The 19,857-nt window shown below is 36.2% G+C and overlaps 1 protein-coding gene across 1 annotated transcript in view; it reads right to left on the reverse strand.

Annotated features, from left to right (window-relative positions):
* The window catches only part of RABEP1 (rabaptin, RAB GTPase binding effector protein 1), a 68,484-nt gene that overhangs the window by 9,892 nt on the left and 38,735 nt on the right, over window positions 1-19,857 (reverse strand). Inside the window, exons 9-13 of the mRNA XM_025040076.1 lie at window positions 16,078-16,545; window positions 14,755-14,859; window positions 12,856-12,972; window positions 7,899-7,997; window positions 1,523-1,663 (exon numbers count right to left, since the gene is read on the reverse strand). Of these exons, the coding sequence (XP_024895844.1) occupies window positions 1,523-1,663; window positions 7,899-7,997; window positions 12,856-12,972; window positions 14,755-14,859; window positions 16,078-16,545 (930 nt within the window). The remainder of the gene's footprint in view (window positions 1-1,522; window positions 1,664-7,898; window positions 7,998-12,855; window positions 12,973-14,754; window positions 14,860-16,077; window positions 16,546-19,857) is intronic.

Here is a 19,857-nt window from a genome sequence, read left to right on the forward strand (position 1 = left end):
AGGTTGCAGAGGCAGGATTAGGGAAAACTATATGATGTTTGATTTTTAAATGATTTTTAACAATTAAAATTCTTTTTTTAAAAGAGAACAAACAGCTTTTAAAAGTAATGTTTTTCTATTTTGTTTTGAAAATTGTTCTAAGAAATCTCATCTTTGCCTATACTGTTTATGGTGTTTACTTGGGTTTAGCCTAAGATGACATTTTTTAATATGTTAAAGGATTTTAAAATGTATGGGTAATAAAGGTTGGAGAAGGTTAAGGAGACCGTTAAAAATGTCTCAGGAAAATTCTGGTTTGCAGCCCAGATTCACCTAGCCACAAAAGAACAGAAGTGACTAAAAGTGTCATAAAAGTTACTGGAAGTCAGGAGGATGAGGATGGCATACCCTTTTAAGTGCTAAATAGAAAAACAAACATCAAAAGGAGCCAATGCATTCTCAATATGGTCCTATAAGAATAATTTATAGACCTTTGACTTGGCAAAGGATTCTTAGATATGACACTGAAAGCATGAGCAACAGAAGAAAAAAATCAGTAACTAGATTTTATCAAAATTAAAAATTTGTGCTTCAAAGGATGCTATCAAGAAAGTGAAAAGACAGATGGGAGAAAATATCTGCAAATCATTTACCTGATAAGGAACTTGTATTGAGAATATATAAAGAACTCTTATAACTCAATAATAATTTTAAAAATTTCAAGTGAGCAAAGGATCTGAATAGATATTTCTTCAAGGAAAACATAAAAGGGGCCTATAAACACATGAAAAGATGTTCAACATCATTAGTCATTAGGAAAATGCAAATCAAAACCACAATGGGATACTACTTCACACTCACTAAGATAGCCATAATCAAAAAGTGAGACAAGTATTGGTGAAACTATGGAGAAATCCTCAAACAATTAAACAAAGAGTTCTCATATGACCCAGTAATCCCACTCATAAGTTTATACCCAAGAGAAATGAAAACGAATGTCCACATGAAAACCTGAACGTGAATGCTTATAGCAACATTATTCATAATAGTCCAAAAGTGGAAACAACCCAAATGTCTATCAACAGACGAATGGGTAAGTAAAATATCCATACAGTGGAGCATTATTCAGCCATAAAGAGGAATGACAGACTAATACATACTACAGTGTGGATGAACCTTGAAAACAGTATGCTACATGAAAGAAACCAGACACAAAAGAACACAAATTATATGATTCCATTCATGTGAGAGTCCAGAAAAGGGCCATCTATAAATAGTAAGTGGATTAGTAGTTGTTTAAGGTTGTGGGGGAAAAGATATAAATGGTAAGGAGTTTCTTTTTGACGTGATGAAAATGTTCTAAAACTGATTGTGGTGATGGCTACACATCTGAGACTATATTAAAAAACAATGAATTGTACACTTTAAGTAAATTATTTGGTATGTCAGTTAGCTCTCAATAAAGTCTGTTATAAAAAAAGAACTTATAGCTATTTCAGAAAATGTATTGTTTACATTTTTGATTACGTGTAAAACAAGTTACCTCTATAGAGTCTGGGAGAATGAAGTCTTCTGCTTGCTGTAATGACACATGCAAGCTATGCTTTCCCTGAAGACTGTCATTATCTTTCTGTAACCTCACCAGCTCTTCTGAAACCTGTTCCCGTGACTGCATCAGCACTGCCTAAAATAGAAACAGATAGTCATCACAGCTAGAAAGGTAAATCCTATCTGCTGATAGCTGCACCAGAGAAAAACAAGGCCAAACCAAATGAGGACTGAAGATGGAGGGTACATAATAAAGCACTGTAAGACTTACAAATAGCAGCCCAGAGATTTTTTAACTTGCAGCCTTTACATACGTTAAAGGGGGCAGACAACGAAGCAAGTTATGAGGTCATTCTTCACTGTTTCTACCAAAGCCTTAAAAGTAATGATCTCTTCTCCCACATTCCTGAACTATAAGAGGACCAGTATCTCTAGCTCCATGGAAGTGGCTGACAAAATCAAGATTTATATCACACAGAGCAGGGGTCCCCAACCCCTGGGCCACGGACCAGTACTGGTCCAGGCCTGTTAGGAACTGGGCCACACAGCAGGGAATGGTGGGCGAACAAAGATCCATCTGTATTTGCAGCTGCTCCCCAGCGCTAGCATTACCGCCTCAGCTCCACTTCAGATCATCAGGCATTAGATTCTCATAGGAACAGCAGTCCTTGGTGCCAAAAAGATTGGGTACCATGTATGCCAAGACAACTCCTATTTCCTCACAGCATGCATTCAAAAGGAAGTAGGGAGAAACAAAAAGCAGTGTCTTCATCTTTCATTATATATACATAAGTTCAAGCTCTGGTTCACTGTGAATGGCCTAAGAACCCCCAATATTAGACATCATCAAGAGAACATATGTTTATTCTTAAAATGAGACAGGCTCATACTTCTGCTTTCTGATGTATAAAACAATTTTTAAAACTTCATATGAATTTGTATCAATATAAAAGTTAATTCAGCTGATTTGAATATAATCCTATAAAAGTATTTAATTTTTGCTGCTAAGTTTTCATACTAAGTCATTTAACTTAAACATATACATAAATGTAGATTACTCGCTCATCCAACATTTATTTAGTAGGAACTCTATGCTAAGCATTTTGATGCCCATGGAGAATAAAAGACAGACTGCCCTGAAGAAGCTCATGGTGCAATAGAGGGAAAGACAAACCAAAAATTACCCAACTGTACTAAAAGTAGTATGACAGAACAGGTACAGAAGGGGCAAAAGGACAAAGGAATATGTACACCTAATTAGGGGAGAGCATTAAAGAACGTTTCCCAGAGAAGGTGATTACTCTATGCTGAAGGACAAATAGGCTGCTGGCAGAGAGGGAGGCAGGGTCATGCATAAACTTTGATTAATTACACTGGCTCCTATTTATTTTCAAACCAGAACCAGTTGCTTTGTGCTCACTTTCAACACATTTACACCAAAATATTAGCATCCCATTACCATTTGGATATGAAAGGGAAAAAAGAACATGTATATATTTGCTAATTTTGTAAAGAGAAAAACAAATAAAACAAAAAATAAATTTAAACAATTATATATGGGAGTGGATGAGAACAAGGTGAAAGGGACAGAGAATGGAACTGAAACTTCTGAGTACTTATACATTTTTATAGTTTTGAATTATAACCATGTTGCATGTTCAAAACAGAAAGTAAATCAAAAAAGGAAAAATCCAAAAATGTAAAACAAGCAGAAACAAATGGAGCTAACCATAAATCAAATTGGTAATACAACCACAGAGAGAAAAAACAATTCAAGTAACATTTGAATACAATACCCAGACTGAAAACACTTGACTGGAATACATTCTAAGGGCAAAAAGAACTACAAAAAAATGTTGAACTTCACTTAGTAGGTTTGCTGTTCACTTAGTAGGTTAGCAGTATTAATGTAGTAATTCTGAAATTATTTTGTCCCCGCCTTAAACAAGTGATCAAATTTAACATCAACAATAATGGAACCACCCATGATAACATGCATCTTGATGTTATAAACTTCCCAATGAATCATTTCATCTGTGAGTATTCTTGCCAAAGTGTCTAACCTGAATCTAATCAGACAAATGCATTCTACAAGGCAACTGGTCTGGACTCTTAAAAACTATTGTCATAAAAGCTAATAAAAAAAAAGTGGGTGACTGTTGTAGATTAAAGGAGAATAAAGTGACATAACAACAAAATACAATCTGTGATCCTTGATTGGTTCCTCGATCAAAAAAATTAAAATAAAACATTAAAACCACCACGAAAAAACAAAGACTTTGGGACAATGGTTACATTTTAAGGATATACAGTTGATTCTTGAACAACACAGGTCTGAACTGTGAAGGTCCGCTTATGTGTAGATTTTTTTCAAAAAATACATGCAGTACTGTAAATGTATTCTCTCTTATGATTTTCTTAATAACGTTTTTCTTTAACTTAATTAATTGTAAGAATACAGTATATAATACATATACAAAATATGTGTTAATGAGCTGTTTACATTATTGGTAAGGATTCCGGCCAACATAAGTTTTTGGGGATTCAAAAATTATATGTGGATTTTCGACTGTGCTGGAGTCAGTGCCCCTAAACCCCACACAGTTCAAGAGTCAATCATAGTAAGAGTATTATGGTTAGGTAGAACAACTTTTTTGTTTTTAGTAAATACACACTAAAATATTTAAAAATGTAGGCTGTCTACAACCTAATTCCAAATTGTCCAGAAGAAAATATATACATATATAATGTACACATACATATGAAAGAGGAAGAGACTGAGAAACAACTGCAAGTATTAAAAAATTGTAGCAAAATAATGACGACTGGTAAATCTAAATAAAGATTTTATAAGTGTTCAATCCATAAACCTGTCTATTAAGGTTGACATTTCTCAAAATAAAAAGTTAGGGAGCAGCTGCAGACTCCTCTTAAAGGGGCCATGTCCGTGAGCGGACTTTCACAGCGAGAGACGTGCTCGCTCTGAGAACCAGTGCTGGTTCAGCTGTGCAGGGGGCACCAGGGACTTACAGGGGGACACTGAGTTGCTGGAATGAAGGCCAAGGTGAGACTCGCTCTGCACATCAGTACAGGCGGTATGCCTTGTTCCCTATTTAGCCCTTCACCCTCCCAATGCGCGGAAACAGCACGCTGCCATAGCCGAGAGGTCATCAATCTGGATAACAGAGGTCACTCTGCCCAGAGGTTTCCCTGAAACTCCACCTCCCCCAACTCGCAGCCCCTAGCAAGCTACATCCAGGTGTGTCCTCCACTAGTCAGGTGCTCCTTGCTGAGCTACACCTAGACTCACACTGGTGGCAGCTGACCTTGGTTTCTGGTGTGGCCTTTTGAGGCAACTATAAGCACAGCATCCATGGATTGCTTGCTGAATCTTAACAGATAGCCCTGGAGGAGGAGAGACTTGGGCTAAATTTGGCCTGCAGCTAAATCCCTCTCAGAACTGTGCCACGGGGCACCTACTTCACAAAACCGCACTAATAAGACTGGGAGACTTAGGAGCTTTGCTTAGTACATAGAAACAGACACAGAAAGGCAGCCAAAATGAGAAGACAAAGAAGCAGAAACCATATGAGAGAACAGAACAGAGATCTAAAAATAATGGAGTCAAGCAATCTAACAGATGCAGAAAAGAGTTCAAAACACTGGTTATAAAGATGCTCAATGAACTTATGGGAAGTGTAGATGAATTCTGAGACAACTTCAATGAAGAGATAAAAAACAAAAATGAAAATGGAAATTATAAAAGGGAACCAGTCAGAAATGAAGAACATTATCTGAGATGAAAAGTATATTAGAGGGAATAAACAGAGTGGATAAAGAAGAGGATCGAACCACCAATATAAAGGATGAGGAAGGCAAGGACACTCCATCAGAATGGCAAGAAAGGAAAAGCCAAGACTATAATAGTAATTTAAGGAGCCTATGGGACACTAATAAAGGTCAAAATATCCATGTCATAGGGGTACATGAAGGAAAACAAGATGTTGAAGAGCTAGTTGAAGAAATAATGATGAAAAACTTCCCAACCTGGCAAAGGAAACAGTCATAAAACCCAAGGAAGCTCAGAGAATCCCAAAAAACCAAGACCCGAAGAGGATCACACCAAGACACATCATAATTAAAATGCCAGTGGTTAAATACAAAGAGAGGATCTTAAAAGCAAGAGAAAAGCAGGTGGTTACCTACAAGGGAGCACACATAAGACTGGCATCTGATTTCTCAAAAGAAAATATGCAGGACAGAAGGGCTTGACATAAAATATTCGACGTGATAAAAACCCAGGACCTAAAACCAAGAATACTTTATCCAGCAAAGCTATCATTTAGAGTTGAAAGACAGATAAAGAGCTTCTCAGACAAAAAAAAAGCTAAAGGAATTTATCTACACTAAGCCAGTATTACAGGAAATGTTGGAGGGACTTCTTTAAGAAGAAAAAACATGTATCAAAAACAGGAATAATGAATGATAATAACTAAATTCTTAGCAACAAGTACTTCAATGGAAAAGAACATGGTGCTCCAATTGAAAGACAGGGAGGCTAAATGGATAAGAAAACAAGACCCCTACATATGCTGCCTATAAGAGACTCACTTCAGATTAAAAGACACACAGACTAAAAGGAAGGAGGTGGAAAAGATATTGCCTTGAACCTAAAGGGTATTGTGCTGAATGAAATGGGTCGGATAGTGAAAGACAAATATTGCATGATTTCATGTACATGTGGAATCTAAAGAACAAAATCAACAACAAAAAAATGGAAATAAACTCATAGATACAGAGAATATTTAGAGGGATACTAGATGGGAAGGGGGCTGGGGGAGACCAAAAAAAGGACAAAGAGAGTAAGAGGTACAAATGGATAGTTGAAGAATAGACATGGAGATGTAGAGTGTAGCATGGGGAAGATGGTTAATACTGTTAGAATAAATATGTAAGAGAAAAGAGTGGTACTAGATTTAGTGAGGTGATCACTTTGCGAGTTATATGGATCTCTGATCACTATGTTATACAACTGAAACTGGTATATTATTGTATGCCAACTATAATTGAAAAAAAAATCATTGAATTGTTCAATGAAAATATAAGCAACTAATTGTCTATTATATTTCGATAAAGACAAAAAAAAATTACGGAGAAATATTAAGATCTCAACCACTACTATAGCTAGTTTTCTCTGAAGCAGTATAAGAAACTGAGTTTCTTTTTCTTTCATAGCATAAGGTAATTTCGAGGAAATGGTAAGGTATTAAAGAGTTCACAGAACCTCAACCTTAATTTCAACAAATCTTCAATATAGCCTGCAATGCAGTTATTTTAAGTGGAATCAACTTGTAAAATGTTGGCAAAAGCAGATGGGTTTAAAAGACAATAAGAAAAAAGATGAGAGGGGACAGAGAGTGTAAGGAGGTGAACACTATAAAACTCATCAGCATTTAATAGTGATTTTTAGATCAACGATTATTATTTCATATGTCTAATTAATGAAAACACATGAAACTTTCTCTGGTCAATGATTAGGATGAGGTACTTCCCAACAGACCAGTGCTAGAATTTAGGGATCGGCTAAAAGACCATTCAGACACTGACCCAACACCAATCAAAACCAAACCATTACCATCTGACCTGCGGCTTTTTTCGGGGAGGAAGGAGTCATCCCTGGAAGAGTTGGACAAGAAGCTATTCTTTAGTTGGCCAGCAGGGCCAAGTCTGCTATAATTTACAAAGGGTCATCAGATGCGGGGTCTCAGCTTTGAGAAAAGAAGAATAAGGCAAATGGAGTCAGTCTGCCAAGGAGGAAGACCCAAATCTGGGGAACTATTTTGCAGAGGTTCTAGCCAGCTCTTTTCAAGAAGCTTTCTGCCCCTATCCCTCTCAAAACCAATGGCCTTCTCAAAGTTCCCAGTAACACAGCAGTATGGTATATTTTTTATCATAACTCATGTGCAATTAATGAAGTCACTGGAAATAAATTAGCCATCCAGGAAAAGCACAACTGTTCACAAGCTGCAATTGCTAGGGCTTTGAGAGATTTCAATTTTTAGCTTGGATTTTGAACTGAAAATCAATGTTGGTCCATAGTTTATTCTGTTTAGGTTTCCCAAATCAAAGAAACAAATTAAGTTAAAGGTCAGAATTTGGGGGGATCAGGAAGTAGACTGAAAAAGGAATAATGTCTTTACATCATAATGTCTTTACATAATAATTATGTCTACAACATCTTATCCATTTTCTATAGGCCCTGGAGAACATACAGTAACAACTTTGGCTTGGGAGGAAGAGTCATATCAAAATGATTTCAGGATAGAACCAAAAGGACTATATTTAACATAGCTAACATTTTAACAACTTACCATCTGTTCCTGAATGTCCCTCTTTGCTTGGGAAAACCCCTGTTGTAATTCTTCAAGTAAGATCTCAGATGCTTGGGCTCTTAGGACGAGTGCAGAGATCTTTAAAAAAAAAAATGCACACACAGAAAATAATACAGTTAGGAAACTGCTTATTCTGAAACTAACCCTTCCATCTCCTACTTATTTAATGTCCAGAATTGATGTTTCATAATCCACTTCTCACTCATTCAACAGATATGTGTACAACTGCTGTGTACAAAACCTCAGCCTTTCAGATAATACAAAACAGTACCAAAAGTCCTCAGCATTTCGTGCTGTTGTACATAAACAAACAGTACTAGATGGGTCTATAGATAGAGACATTAATCCACTGATTAAAAAATCAATAAAAATTTGAAACTGTCCACACAAAAAAAGCATACAGTTTAAAGAATAAACGAATCATTTCTGAACAGCTGCAATCTTCTAAAATAGCTTACTAAGAGCAATAAACACATGATTAACATCATTGAACTCCAAACTCCCTTAAATTCATTTTAACATTCCGGAGGAAGGGTTTATGCGAAAGTTGATGACTCATACATAAGAATTATAAACTAAATCAAAATAAATTTGTTTAGACATTTAAAAAATTGTCAGAATTCTGCTTCTAGTAGTAATGAATCTGACAATGTAAACCAACTTTTCTAGTGAGAATTAAGAAAGCAAGACAAAAATATGAAAGACATCTACTGGAAAGCACTGGAGACCACAAGGCAAAAGGAATCACAGAGCTAAGGACCGGAATGAGGACATTCGAGTTGAATGCAACATCTGGAAAAGTTCTTCTCTAGAAGGATATGCCAATTCCAAAAGAAACAGATGTGAAACTAAGAAACTGAGCAGAGTGTCTGAGGGCCCCAGGATACGGTGACAAAAGTTAAGAGTCCAAGATCCACTATGCAAAGGGGGACCCCTGGTAAATACCCTGCACTTTAGATTGGGTCCCCAAAGGGTCACACCCAAGGGTAAAAGAAGAATTTAAAATAATTCAACCTTCACAGTTTCATATAACCTCAATTCTTATAACTAGATTAAGGTGTTGTTAGATTGTTAGTACCACTAGTTACTTGTCTCTTATAAGGAAAATGGCTTTATATTATTTCAAAAATTTTTCACACACAATGCTCAGCACTCCAGTAAAAATGCACAAGAAAATGATATGATAAAAAACAAAAGGAAATGATAAAAACAAAACAGATAATAGAAACAGATCTACAATGAATCCAGATATGCGAATTATCACAGGCAGACTTTAAAATAACTAGACTTGATCTGTTCTGAGCTTTAAAAGACAAAATTTTCCAGAGAACTGCAAACAATGCAAAATTACCAAATGGAAATAATAAACTGAAATTTTTCAGTTACCTAAATTAAAAATTCGATGTATGAGTTCAACAGATTAGCTTCATCTGAAGACAAAATCAGTGAACTAGAACACAGATCAGAAGAAAATAAACAAAGACAAAAAATGGAAAATACAGGAAAGGTTAAAAAAGCCATGTAGAGAGAAATGTAAAGGTCTAACCTATATAAATATTTTAAGAAATAATGGCCAACGGAAAAGAGCTAGTAGAGCTAAAAATAAGCCTCCACAAAACTCCATAATATCACTCCTAGATATACTGAAGAGAAATGCATCTACATGTCTACTAAAAGACATGCACAAGGATGTTAGAAAGTGTATTATTCATTCAGAATAGCCAAAATGCAGAAACAACCCAAGTATCCCTTGACTGTAGAATAAATTATGGTATATTATCCATTGAATAGGATACACACAGCATTAAAATGTAACTACTGATGCACAGAACAATATGGATGAGTCTCACAGACAAAATGATCAATTAAACCAGAGGCAAAAGGCTCCATACTATATTATTCCATTTATATGAAGTTCAAGAACAAGTAATATTAAAACACAGTACTTAAAAGTCAGACTTCTCGCTCTACCTATATGTATGCAAGTGGGGTATTTTATTAGGGAAGAGCATGAGTGTATTAGAAATGTTCTGTATCTTGATCCAGGTGATGATTTCCCTGGTAAAAATTTTCTCATGTTAAAATTCACCAGTTGTATGCTTGAAATTTGTACACTTTACTGTATGTGTATCTCAACAAAAACAAGTGTTTCGAAGGGACCTAATGTCTGAAGATATCCCACTTATGATACAAGACATCAATACAGAGGTCCAAGAAACCCTGTGGAACATCTTTAAAATAGGAAAACAATAACATTTTACCTTCAAAGGAGCAACAATAAGACTGATAAGCTCACTTCTCATCAGAAACATGGAAGCCAGAAGCAATGAAATTATACCTTCAAAGTGCTGAAAGAAAATAAAGCTCAGAATTTTATAGGTGGCAAAAGTGTCTTTCTTGAATGAAGGTGGAAAGAAAAAGATATGTCTGATACACAAAAATTAGAGAGTATGGAGACTTCTGGTGCTGTCCAAAATGGACTTAAGCCCACTACAGTCTTTCTCTCCCCTGATTATATCTAAAAACTCTGGATATAATACAAAAAGCAACTACCTAAGGACTCTTTAAAAATAACCAAAAGCAGACAGTATAGGAAGGAAAGTCAAAATGGGAAGAAGCAATTCTTACAGAAGTGAATTTACTATTTATTTGGGGTTTTTTCCCCACTTTCTTGCCAGCATTAATCCGAGGGTTGCCTAAGTTAAAGCTGCAATAGCAGCAGCAGCACAAGAGACAAAACTGTCTTTCTGATCACAAGACCAGGACAAGGTCCCTGTGAGCTGAACAGCAAAGGTAATCTCAGAGAGAAGAGAGCTAGAGAAAGGATCTCCTAATTTTTTGTATAAACCAGCACAAGTCCCACACTCACCCTTGAGCTATATACATGGACAGATCCAAAGCAGCATTGCAAAGCCTTTACAAATGAACTGACGTTAGAACTACCACTCACAGAAGGCAAGACAGAACTTGTGAAGTGAATCTAATCAGATGAACAGAACCCAAAGTTTCATAATAAAATACTCATAATTCCCAAGATACAATCTAAAAGTACCCGACATAGAATCAGGAAAATGTGACCAATTCTCAAGAGGAAAGAAAATCGACACAAGCCAACCCCATTATGGCCTCAGTTGGAATTATCAAACACATTAAAATAACTAGGGTAACTATGCTGCATGAGGTAAAGGTATTCTGAAATTAATGAAAACACAGTTCTCAGAAGAAACATAAAACTATACAAAAGAACCAAATGAAGATTTTATTAAATTACAGCATAGAATTTGGCACAAAATAGACAAATAGACCAATCTAACAGAACAGAGTTCCAAAACTGACCCACACATGTACATTTACTTGTTAGATGGCAAATATTACTCTGTAGAGCAGTAGGGAAAAGATAATGTTTTTGCTAAATTATATAAAAACTGGATGACCACATAAAAAATAAAAGTTTACCCTTATCTACAGTATATACATAAAAGTCTGTTCTAGGTGGATTTTACATATAAATGTGAGTGGCTATAAAAATAAAGCTTCTACAAAATATATGAAAATATCTTCATAACACCAGGGTAAAAAAACATTCTTTTAAAAATTGGAACAAAAACCACTAGTCATAAAGAAAAGATCAATACATTTGACTACATTAAGATTAAGAACTACTATTCATCAAAAGACACCACTAAAATAATACAAATAAGATACTGAGTAGAAGACATTTGCAACACAAATCACTAAAGTCACTAATAGAAATTCTATACGGAACTAAATTATATAAAGAACTAAAAAATCAGAAAAGCAAATAACCAAAAAAATTTACAAATAAAACACACCCAACAGAAAAATGAGCATAAGAATGTGATAAGGAATCTTTCACACATACACACACAAATGATATCCCAATAGTCAATAAACATGAAATATGCTACATAACCTCAATGGTCATCAGAGAAATGCAAACAAAGCCATAGTAAAATACCATTACACACTCACCAAAATGGCTATAATTAAAATAACTAACAAAACAAAGTTTGTCAAGACTATGGACTCACAGGAATTCTCACACATTGCTGATGGGTGTATAACTCTATACAACCATGCTGAAAAACTGGCATTATTATCTACTAAAGTTGACACACATTTTCAACATTCTGACCCAAGCATTTCACACCTAGGCATATACCCAGCAGAAACATGTGCAACAAGCCCTATTCAGAAATTTCAAAGTAGAATTATTCATAATATTCCAGAACTGGATAAGAACCCACTCACTGTAATGTATATTGTGATATATCCATACAATGAATGGTACAGCTACGTAATAATGAAAATGAACAAATTACTATTACATGCATCATAAGGAGGAATCCCGCAAATTGAATTAAAATACACACGAATATAAACTGTATGATTCATTTGTTAAGATTAAAAAAAAAAACAGACAAAGCTAATCTAATGGTGTTAGAAGTTAGGAAAGTGGTTACCTCTGAGAAAGGGGTAGTATGTAGAGGGGAAAGTGAAGGCTTCTGGGGTACTGGCTAATATTATATTACTTGATCTTGATGGTGGTATGTCTAATATTATATTACTTGATCTCCTGGTATGTCTAGCTTTTTACTATGACTGCTATACTTTTAAGAAGTCAAAAAGAAGATAATATCTTTCTTGTCAGCAAGTTTGTTATGCAGCAGAAAAAAAACAAAAACAAAAAAACAAAGGGAGAATAATAGAGCCTCCTGGTATTCATTAGCCAGTTATCTCAAACGTTATTTTTCATAATATGTAAAACAGATACCTGAGAAAAACCACAAGAGGGAAAAGAGGACTGCGAAATCTTTAAGTCAAGAAAGAAAAATATTACTGTTTTCAGGTGTTTTTTTTTTGTTTAAAGAACCCAGTCATCTCTTATGGGTCATACTCTAAAACCCTCATTTACCTGATGACTTGAATCTTCAGTGCTCTGCTTTATGAAGTCTTCTAGTTCCTGTTTATCTTTCATTGTCTTCTCTAATTGGTCATTTGCTTGTCTTAGCATCACCTGTAGTTTTTTTACCTATGCAATTTTAAAGGTCAATCAGAAGAAAGTACCAGAATTCTTTTATAAACTGAAAATAATCCATAACTCCATAAATCTTTTAAAATATCGAACATTTTCTTTCTTTCCCTGAAAAACATCATAGATTGTCAATTCAGGAAAAAAAAGCGAGATGAATGACCCAATTCAGTGACTGTACTGTGCTTTACAGCTAACAAATCATTCTTCACCTACATTATCTCATTTTAAAATACCTGCTTTTCCTCCTGGGCCCTCCAACCTAGAACACTGGCTCCTTGTCTACCCTCTGCCTCCAATCTACAATCCATACTAAGATATATTTTCTTCTAAAACAAAGAGTCAAATCACATTACTATTCCCTAACTTAAAATACCTCCCAAATTCTTCAGGTGTAAAATTTAGAACCCTTCGATCATCATCCCTCCCTCAATGATTTCATCATGGCCTTTCCTCTGTAGCTTCCTCTCCCATTATTTTGTAACACACACACACCCTATACCCAGCCACAGGAACTATTCAGACTTCCTAAAAGACATCATTTTCCTTCATAACTCTATTCCTTTGTACATTTTTCCTCCCCTTGAACACCCTTTCCCCACTTCATTTCCTAATTTTTTCATTCCAGCTTTAAAACAAACTTAGTTCAAGTGTTACCCACAAGGTTACTCAACTGAGCCTAAAATAAGTTGAATGCCTCTGCTCCTCCTCCAGTTGTATGTGCACATCTCAAGGACAAACTATATTGAACTGATGGCTTGACTGGCAACATCAAAATCTCCTTATGGGCAATACTGTGTTCTATCTGTATGTGAATACCTAGGATTCAGCAAAATGTCAAAAACAGATGAAGCATTGGTAAATTGTCTCCTGAAATGACTATAGATACAAGATAGTCCATTTCAACGCCACACTATCAACTATATATAGAGGTCAACTATATTAGTTTCACAAGTAGCTTTAGAAATTTACTATTGAACCATCTATGAAAAAAGCATACATGCAGGAAATCACTGCCAATGGCATTTGAAAATATTAAACCATCATTCTAATCTGTTTAAACTTATTTTGAAGACTAAAGAAACAATCTTCATAACAAAGAACAATTTGGAAAGAGAAGAAAAAATATCTTTTCCTTACATATAATTTTCACAAGCCTATTCTCATGAAATTCTACATTTCCTAAATTTAAAAAAACAAACAAACAAAAACACCATTAGGCATTTTATCTAGAAAGGTACCAATCAATTTCAGCATACCAGATCTACCTAATCTTAATTTCTGTGATCCTGTAAATTAACCTTAATCAACTGAACAAATTCATGACAAGAAGTAGGCAATAAGCAATGAAGATTTCAAATACTGACTAATATAACATTCAATTAAGCTTTTATTCCATTAGAGGCAATAGTCAATCTCTTATTTCCCTAAATCTCCATATCATAAAGCACTTTCCATATGTATACAGTCATGACAATTTCACTTTTAGGCCTTGGGCAGAAGAGGCAGGTTGGGAGGGAAGATATACCAGTGCTCCTGAAAGAGCTAAGCAAACCTGTGTAGTGTTAGACAAACTAATGAAGCAAAGATACACAAAAGCAGAGGTTCCAGTGTGCACCCACTAGAAATGTAACTGACATTACATGTACCAGATTATTTCACATTTAACAAGATGGATATATTTCATAAAGCAAATGGGAGGGGGAAAAAAAAAAAAGCAATTCTGCACCCCCAGTGAAAACTACAACAGCTCACCAATTTGGCATACCAAAAGAAACTCACCTGGTCTCTTGTTTCAGACTCCTGAATCTGAATTCCTTGTAACTGTTTTTCATAATTAGAACACATATCACAACGTCTACCAAGTTTATTTCCAGCATTATGTACCTAAAGGGCACCAAAATTACATCTTATCAGGCAGAACAAAGTAATTCTACATCACATACTTGAGGAACACATGCACGGTCTTATCTATGTTATTCAAAGTAAAACATGGAATAAATATGTCATAGGGACTTATGGCAAGAAGTTACAATATAGGGTTGGATTCTAAAAAGTCATAAGCACCAATATGAGCATGATAGAAAAACAAGAGACACAACTACCACCAAGAAGCTAAGGGCCACAAAATACATTTGAGGAAAACACAAAGCAAGCAAAAGGTACTACACTGTGGCACTCACAATTTAAACCCAACCAAAGAAGGGGATGGGCCAATTACCATTTCACCTGCTCCAATTACAATGTAGGTATGAAATTATTAAAAAGTACTTTCTCACATATGTTTTGCATGGCTTCTTAGATTAATAAACTGTTCCACTTAGTGATCGACAGCTCCTTTAACAAGAAGTAACCCTAAGGAAAGGAAAGCCCTGGAAACCAGAAAACCTGGAGTCTAACCAGGTTTTGCTGCTAAGTCAAAGGGGAAACTTAAGCAACTCATTCGACCTTTTAAGCTAGTTTCCTCATCTGTAAATTGGGGACAATCATATCCTGACAGCCTCATTATTATCAAGAAGCTTCAAGAGATGAGGTATGTGAAAAGGCTTTGTAATCTACAAAGCACTATGCAAGTATATGTATTTTTTATCTCCTAATCTTACTTCTGAATTCGCAAATACTACTAGGAGATAAATTAACCTCATTAAAGGTTGCCTTCTTTTCTCTCCTGTATTTTTCAACACCGCCCCCCCAAACTCACTCTCAGCATCAACTGCTGACAAGCGTTTTACTTTATATCTCAAAGAAAGATGAAAAAATTGAAATCTTAGAATACACTGAGATTACAGAAACTGCAACGCAAACCAAATTCAGGCTATTCTAACAAATTTAGCTATGCTATTCAGACAGAATGCTCCAACTTCAGAGGTGTGACTTCAGGTGAAGTTCACACTCAATGCTATTAGCTAGCTAGCTCTATTATCCTTCATAATCACCTAGAACAGCCAAAGCAGACTATGATAAGAGTCATACAATATGGATTAATATCCACCTGCTGGCAACATGTGCATGTATTGACTTCAGGAATTATCTACTGAATGAACAATAAATCTCAGAGCTACCCAGTATCGCTCAAAGTGAACAGTAGGAAAAAAGATAACTCACCTCTTTCTGAAGGAGATTCCATTCTGTCTCACTGACTAAGCGGTAACCACTGGGGGACACATAAGCACTTTCCACACCCTGGGTGACACTGGAAAGGAGGGACGCCGTCTCTTCTTGTTCTGGTGTCATCGCCTTGATTGCTCTTTCCTGATCTTTGGTTAACATAAACCCACTTGGCATTTGCAGTGACCCAAGGGAGGCAGTATCGAAGTTTTCAGACACCGAATCTGCTCCTACCAATGGTCCAAAATCTGATTCATCCAGGTTCCCAGCAGATTTTGCTTTGTAGTTATAGCCTAAAGCTTTGGATTGCAGTGAGCCTGAGGTCCCCAAGCTGTCTGTAGACTGTGCTCTCCTGAGTCCATCTTTAAACATGTCATTGTCCGATTTACTGAATGGATCTCCAGATGGCAACAGTAAATCTGCATCTAAGGAATGGACTGAACCATGAGTGCTATCTAAATGTTCCTGAAATGTGAAAATACATATTGTCAGGTTAGACAATTCTCTATATTTGAAAAAAAACAACTACCTTATGTTACAAGTATTTTGCCACATGTTACACATGCTAATCATTAGTGTGCTACCTTCAAATATTCATTGAACAAATATTTACTGTCTTCTATATGCTGGACACTAAATCAGGCACTCGGGATACAACTGTGAGCAAGACAACTTGTATCTGTGATACAAGCAAAATACAATTTGCATCCTGTGAGCTAATGGTTGAGAAAGAGAGAAAGAGAGAGAGAAAGAAAAGAAAGCAAAGAAAATAAAGAAAGACAGGAAGAAGACAGGAAGGAAGGAAGGAAGGAAGGAAGGAAGGAAGGAAGGAGAAAAACAAACAAGTAAGCAGGCTATGAGAATACGGTATTTAATAAAATGATAGGCTACAAACTATGTACTAACTTCTTTGGTAGTTTAGAGAAAAGAATTTAGTTCAGACACAAGGAGTCAGGGAAGGCCTCCTGAAATTCAGTGCTGGCTATGTTGAATGTGAGGTGCCTGTAGTATTTCCAAGTGGAGATACCCACCAGATAGGGGGACATATAAGTCTTTACAGAAAGACTTGGGAGTAACCTATATACTGATAATTAAAGTCACAGCAGCAAATCAGAACACCTAGGATGAATCTGTAGCATGAGAATGAGGTCGAGGGCAGAACCCTAAGAAACTCTAACATTTTGGAGATGGACAGAGGAAGGAGTAGCCAGAGTGGCAGAAGGGAAATGGGGGTAATATGGTATGCTGGAAACCAGGTTCCAAGCAAGATATAATCAACATATACTAAGTAAAAGAAGCCAGCAATTAAAAGATAACAAACATATTGTTTGATTCCAACCATATGAAATGCTCAGAATAGGGAAATCCATAGGGACTGAAAACAAACTAGTGGTTGCCAGAGGATGAAAGGAAAAGAGAACAGGGAGTGACTCCTCAAGGGATATGGTGGTCTTCTTTTGGGGGTGATGAAAATGTTTTGAAACTATACACAGGTGATGGCTGCCTAATACTCTAAATGTACTAAATGACACTGAACTGCCTATTTTAAATGGTTAATTTTATGTTATATGAATTTTATCTCAATTTTAAAATATGGTGCAGCACATTCCCATAGTCAAAGAGCACACCAGTGCCATTTCACAAAGCAGTTGAATAAGCTAGTGGGGAAATTAGAAAACAAGAAAAATAGAGCCAGTTTCTCTTGAAACTAAAAGCACCAGCCTTTCATTTTGAGGTAGGAGCCTCTCTACTTTTTGTTGTTAAATGCTCTTCCTTTTATGAACAAGAAAATACTATAAAGTTTCATTTTTAATGTTTTAAAAATATCCTTACTTGATATAAAAGTTGACAACTTTTATGTTAATTCCTCCACTTTTTTAATATAACTTTTTATTTTTGTTATAGTTGGCACACTAAATTATATGTTTCAGGTGTATGACATAGTGATTAGACATCTATATAACTCACAAACTGATCACCCCACTAAACCTAGTGTCCTTCTGACACCATATATAGTTATTACAATATTACTGGCTATATTCCTTACGTTATACTTTCTATCTCCATGACTACTTTGCAACTATCCATTTGTACTTCTTAATCCCTTTGCCCTTTTTCACCAACTCCTCCAACTCTCCTCCCATCTGGTAACCCTCACAATGTACGCTGCATCTATAAGTTAGTTTCTGCTTTTTTGTTTATTCTGCTCTTTAGATTCCACATGTACGTCCAATCATATGACATTTATCTTCCTCTATCTGACTTACTTCACTCAGCACAATACCCTCTAGGTCCATCAAGGCATATCTTTTTCTATTCCCTTCCTTTTAGTCTGTGTGTGTCTTTTAATCTCATCAAGTCTCTGTAGGCAGCATATGTAGGGTCTTGTTTTCTTATCCATTCAACTACTCTATCTTTTGATCGGAGCATTTAATTCTTTTTCATTTGAAGTACCTGTTGATAGATATGTAGTTATGGCCATTCTTTATTCATATTCTTGATACATATTTTTTTCTTCTTCTTAAAGAAGTACCTTCAACATTTCCTGTAATACTGGCTTGGTGGATGATGAACTCCTTTAGCTTCTTCTTGTCTGGGAAGCTCTTTATCTGCCCTTTGATTCTAAATGATAGTTTTGCTGGGTAAAGTAATCTTGGTTATAGGTCCTGGGTTTTCATCACTTTAAATATTTTGTGCGGAGCACTTCTGTCCTGCATAGTTTCTTTTGAGAAATCAGCTGCCCGTCTTATGGGTGCTCCCTTGTACGTAACTAACTGCTTTTCTCCTGCTGCTTTTAAGATTCTCTTTGTATTTAACCACTGGCATTTTAATTATGATGTGTCTTGCTGTGGGCCTCTTTGGGTTCATCTTGGGTTCATCTTGATTCTCTGAGGTTCCTGGGGTTGTATGTCTATTTCCTTCACCCTTTTTGTCGTCAGTTTTCCATCATTATTTCTTCAAGTAGGTTTTCAATTCCTTGATCTCTCTCTTCTCCTTCTGGTATCCCTATGATACAGATGTTGTTATGCTTCATGTCCCACAGGCATCTTAATCTATCTTCATTTTTTTTGGATTCTTTTTTCTTGTTGCTGTTTTGTTTGGGTGTCCTCTGCTATCCTACCCTCTATGTCACAGATTTGATCCTCTTCTTCATCCACTCTGTTGATTCCCCCTAAGGTACTCTTCATCTCAGACACTATATTCTTCGTTTCTGACTGGTTCTCTTTTATGCTTCCATCTCCATTTTTATGTTTTTTATCTTTGTTAAGGTTCTGAGTTTATCTACTCGTCCCCTAAGTTCCTTAAGCATCCTCATAACCAGTGTTTTGAACTCTGCATCTAGTATATTGCTTGTCTCCATTTTGTTAATTTTTCTGGAGCTTTGTTCTGTTCTTTCATGTGGGACATGCTTCTTTGCCTCCCCATTTTGGCTGCCTCCTTGTGTCTGTTTCTATGTACTGGTAAGGCTCTTAAGTCTCCCATTCTTAGTAAAGTTACTTTATGTAGGAGGTGTGCTGTGGGGCCTCTTGGCAGACCTAGGAGGGGTCCAGCTGCAAGCCAAGTTCAGCTGCAGCCTGTACACCTCCAGGGCCACCTGGTAAGTGTCACCAAGCAATCCATACATGGCTGCCACCCATGCTGGTATTATAGCTGACTTGAGGGGCCAAGTCAGAAACCAAAGCTGGCTGCCCCTGGTGCAGGGCTTGGAGCTGCTCAGCAAGATGTATAAGACATGCTGAGGCCAGATGCTGCTTCTTTGGGTTTTGTGGGCCTTTG

Source organism: Pteropus alecto, unplaced genomic scaffold (genome assembly GCF_000325575.1).
Source record: "Pteropus alecto unplaced genomic scaffold, ASM32557v1 scaffold398, whole genome shotgun sequence".
Classification (NCBI taxonomy): Eukaryota; Metazoa; Chordata; class Mammalia; order Chiroptera; family Pteropodidae; genus Pteropus; species Pteropus alecto.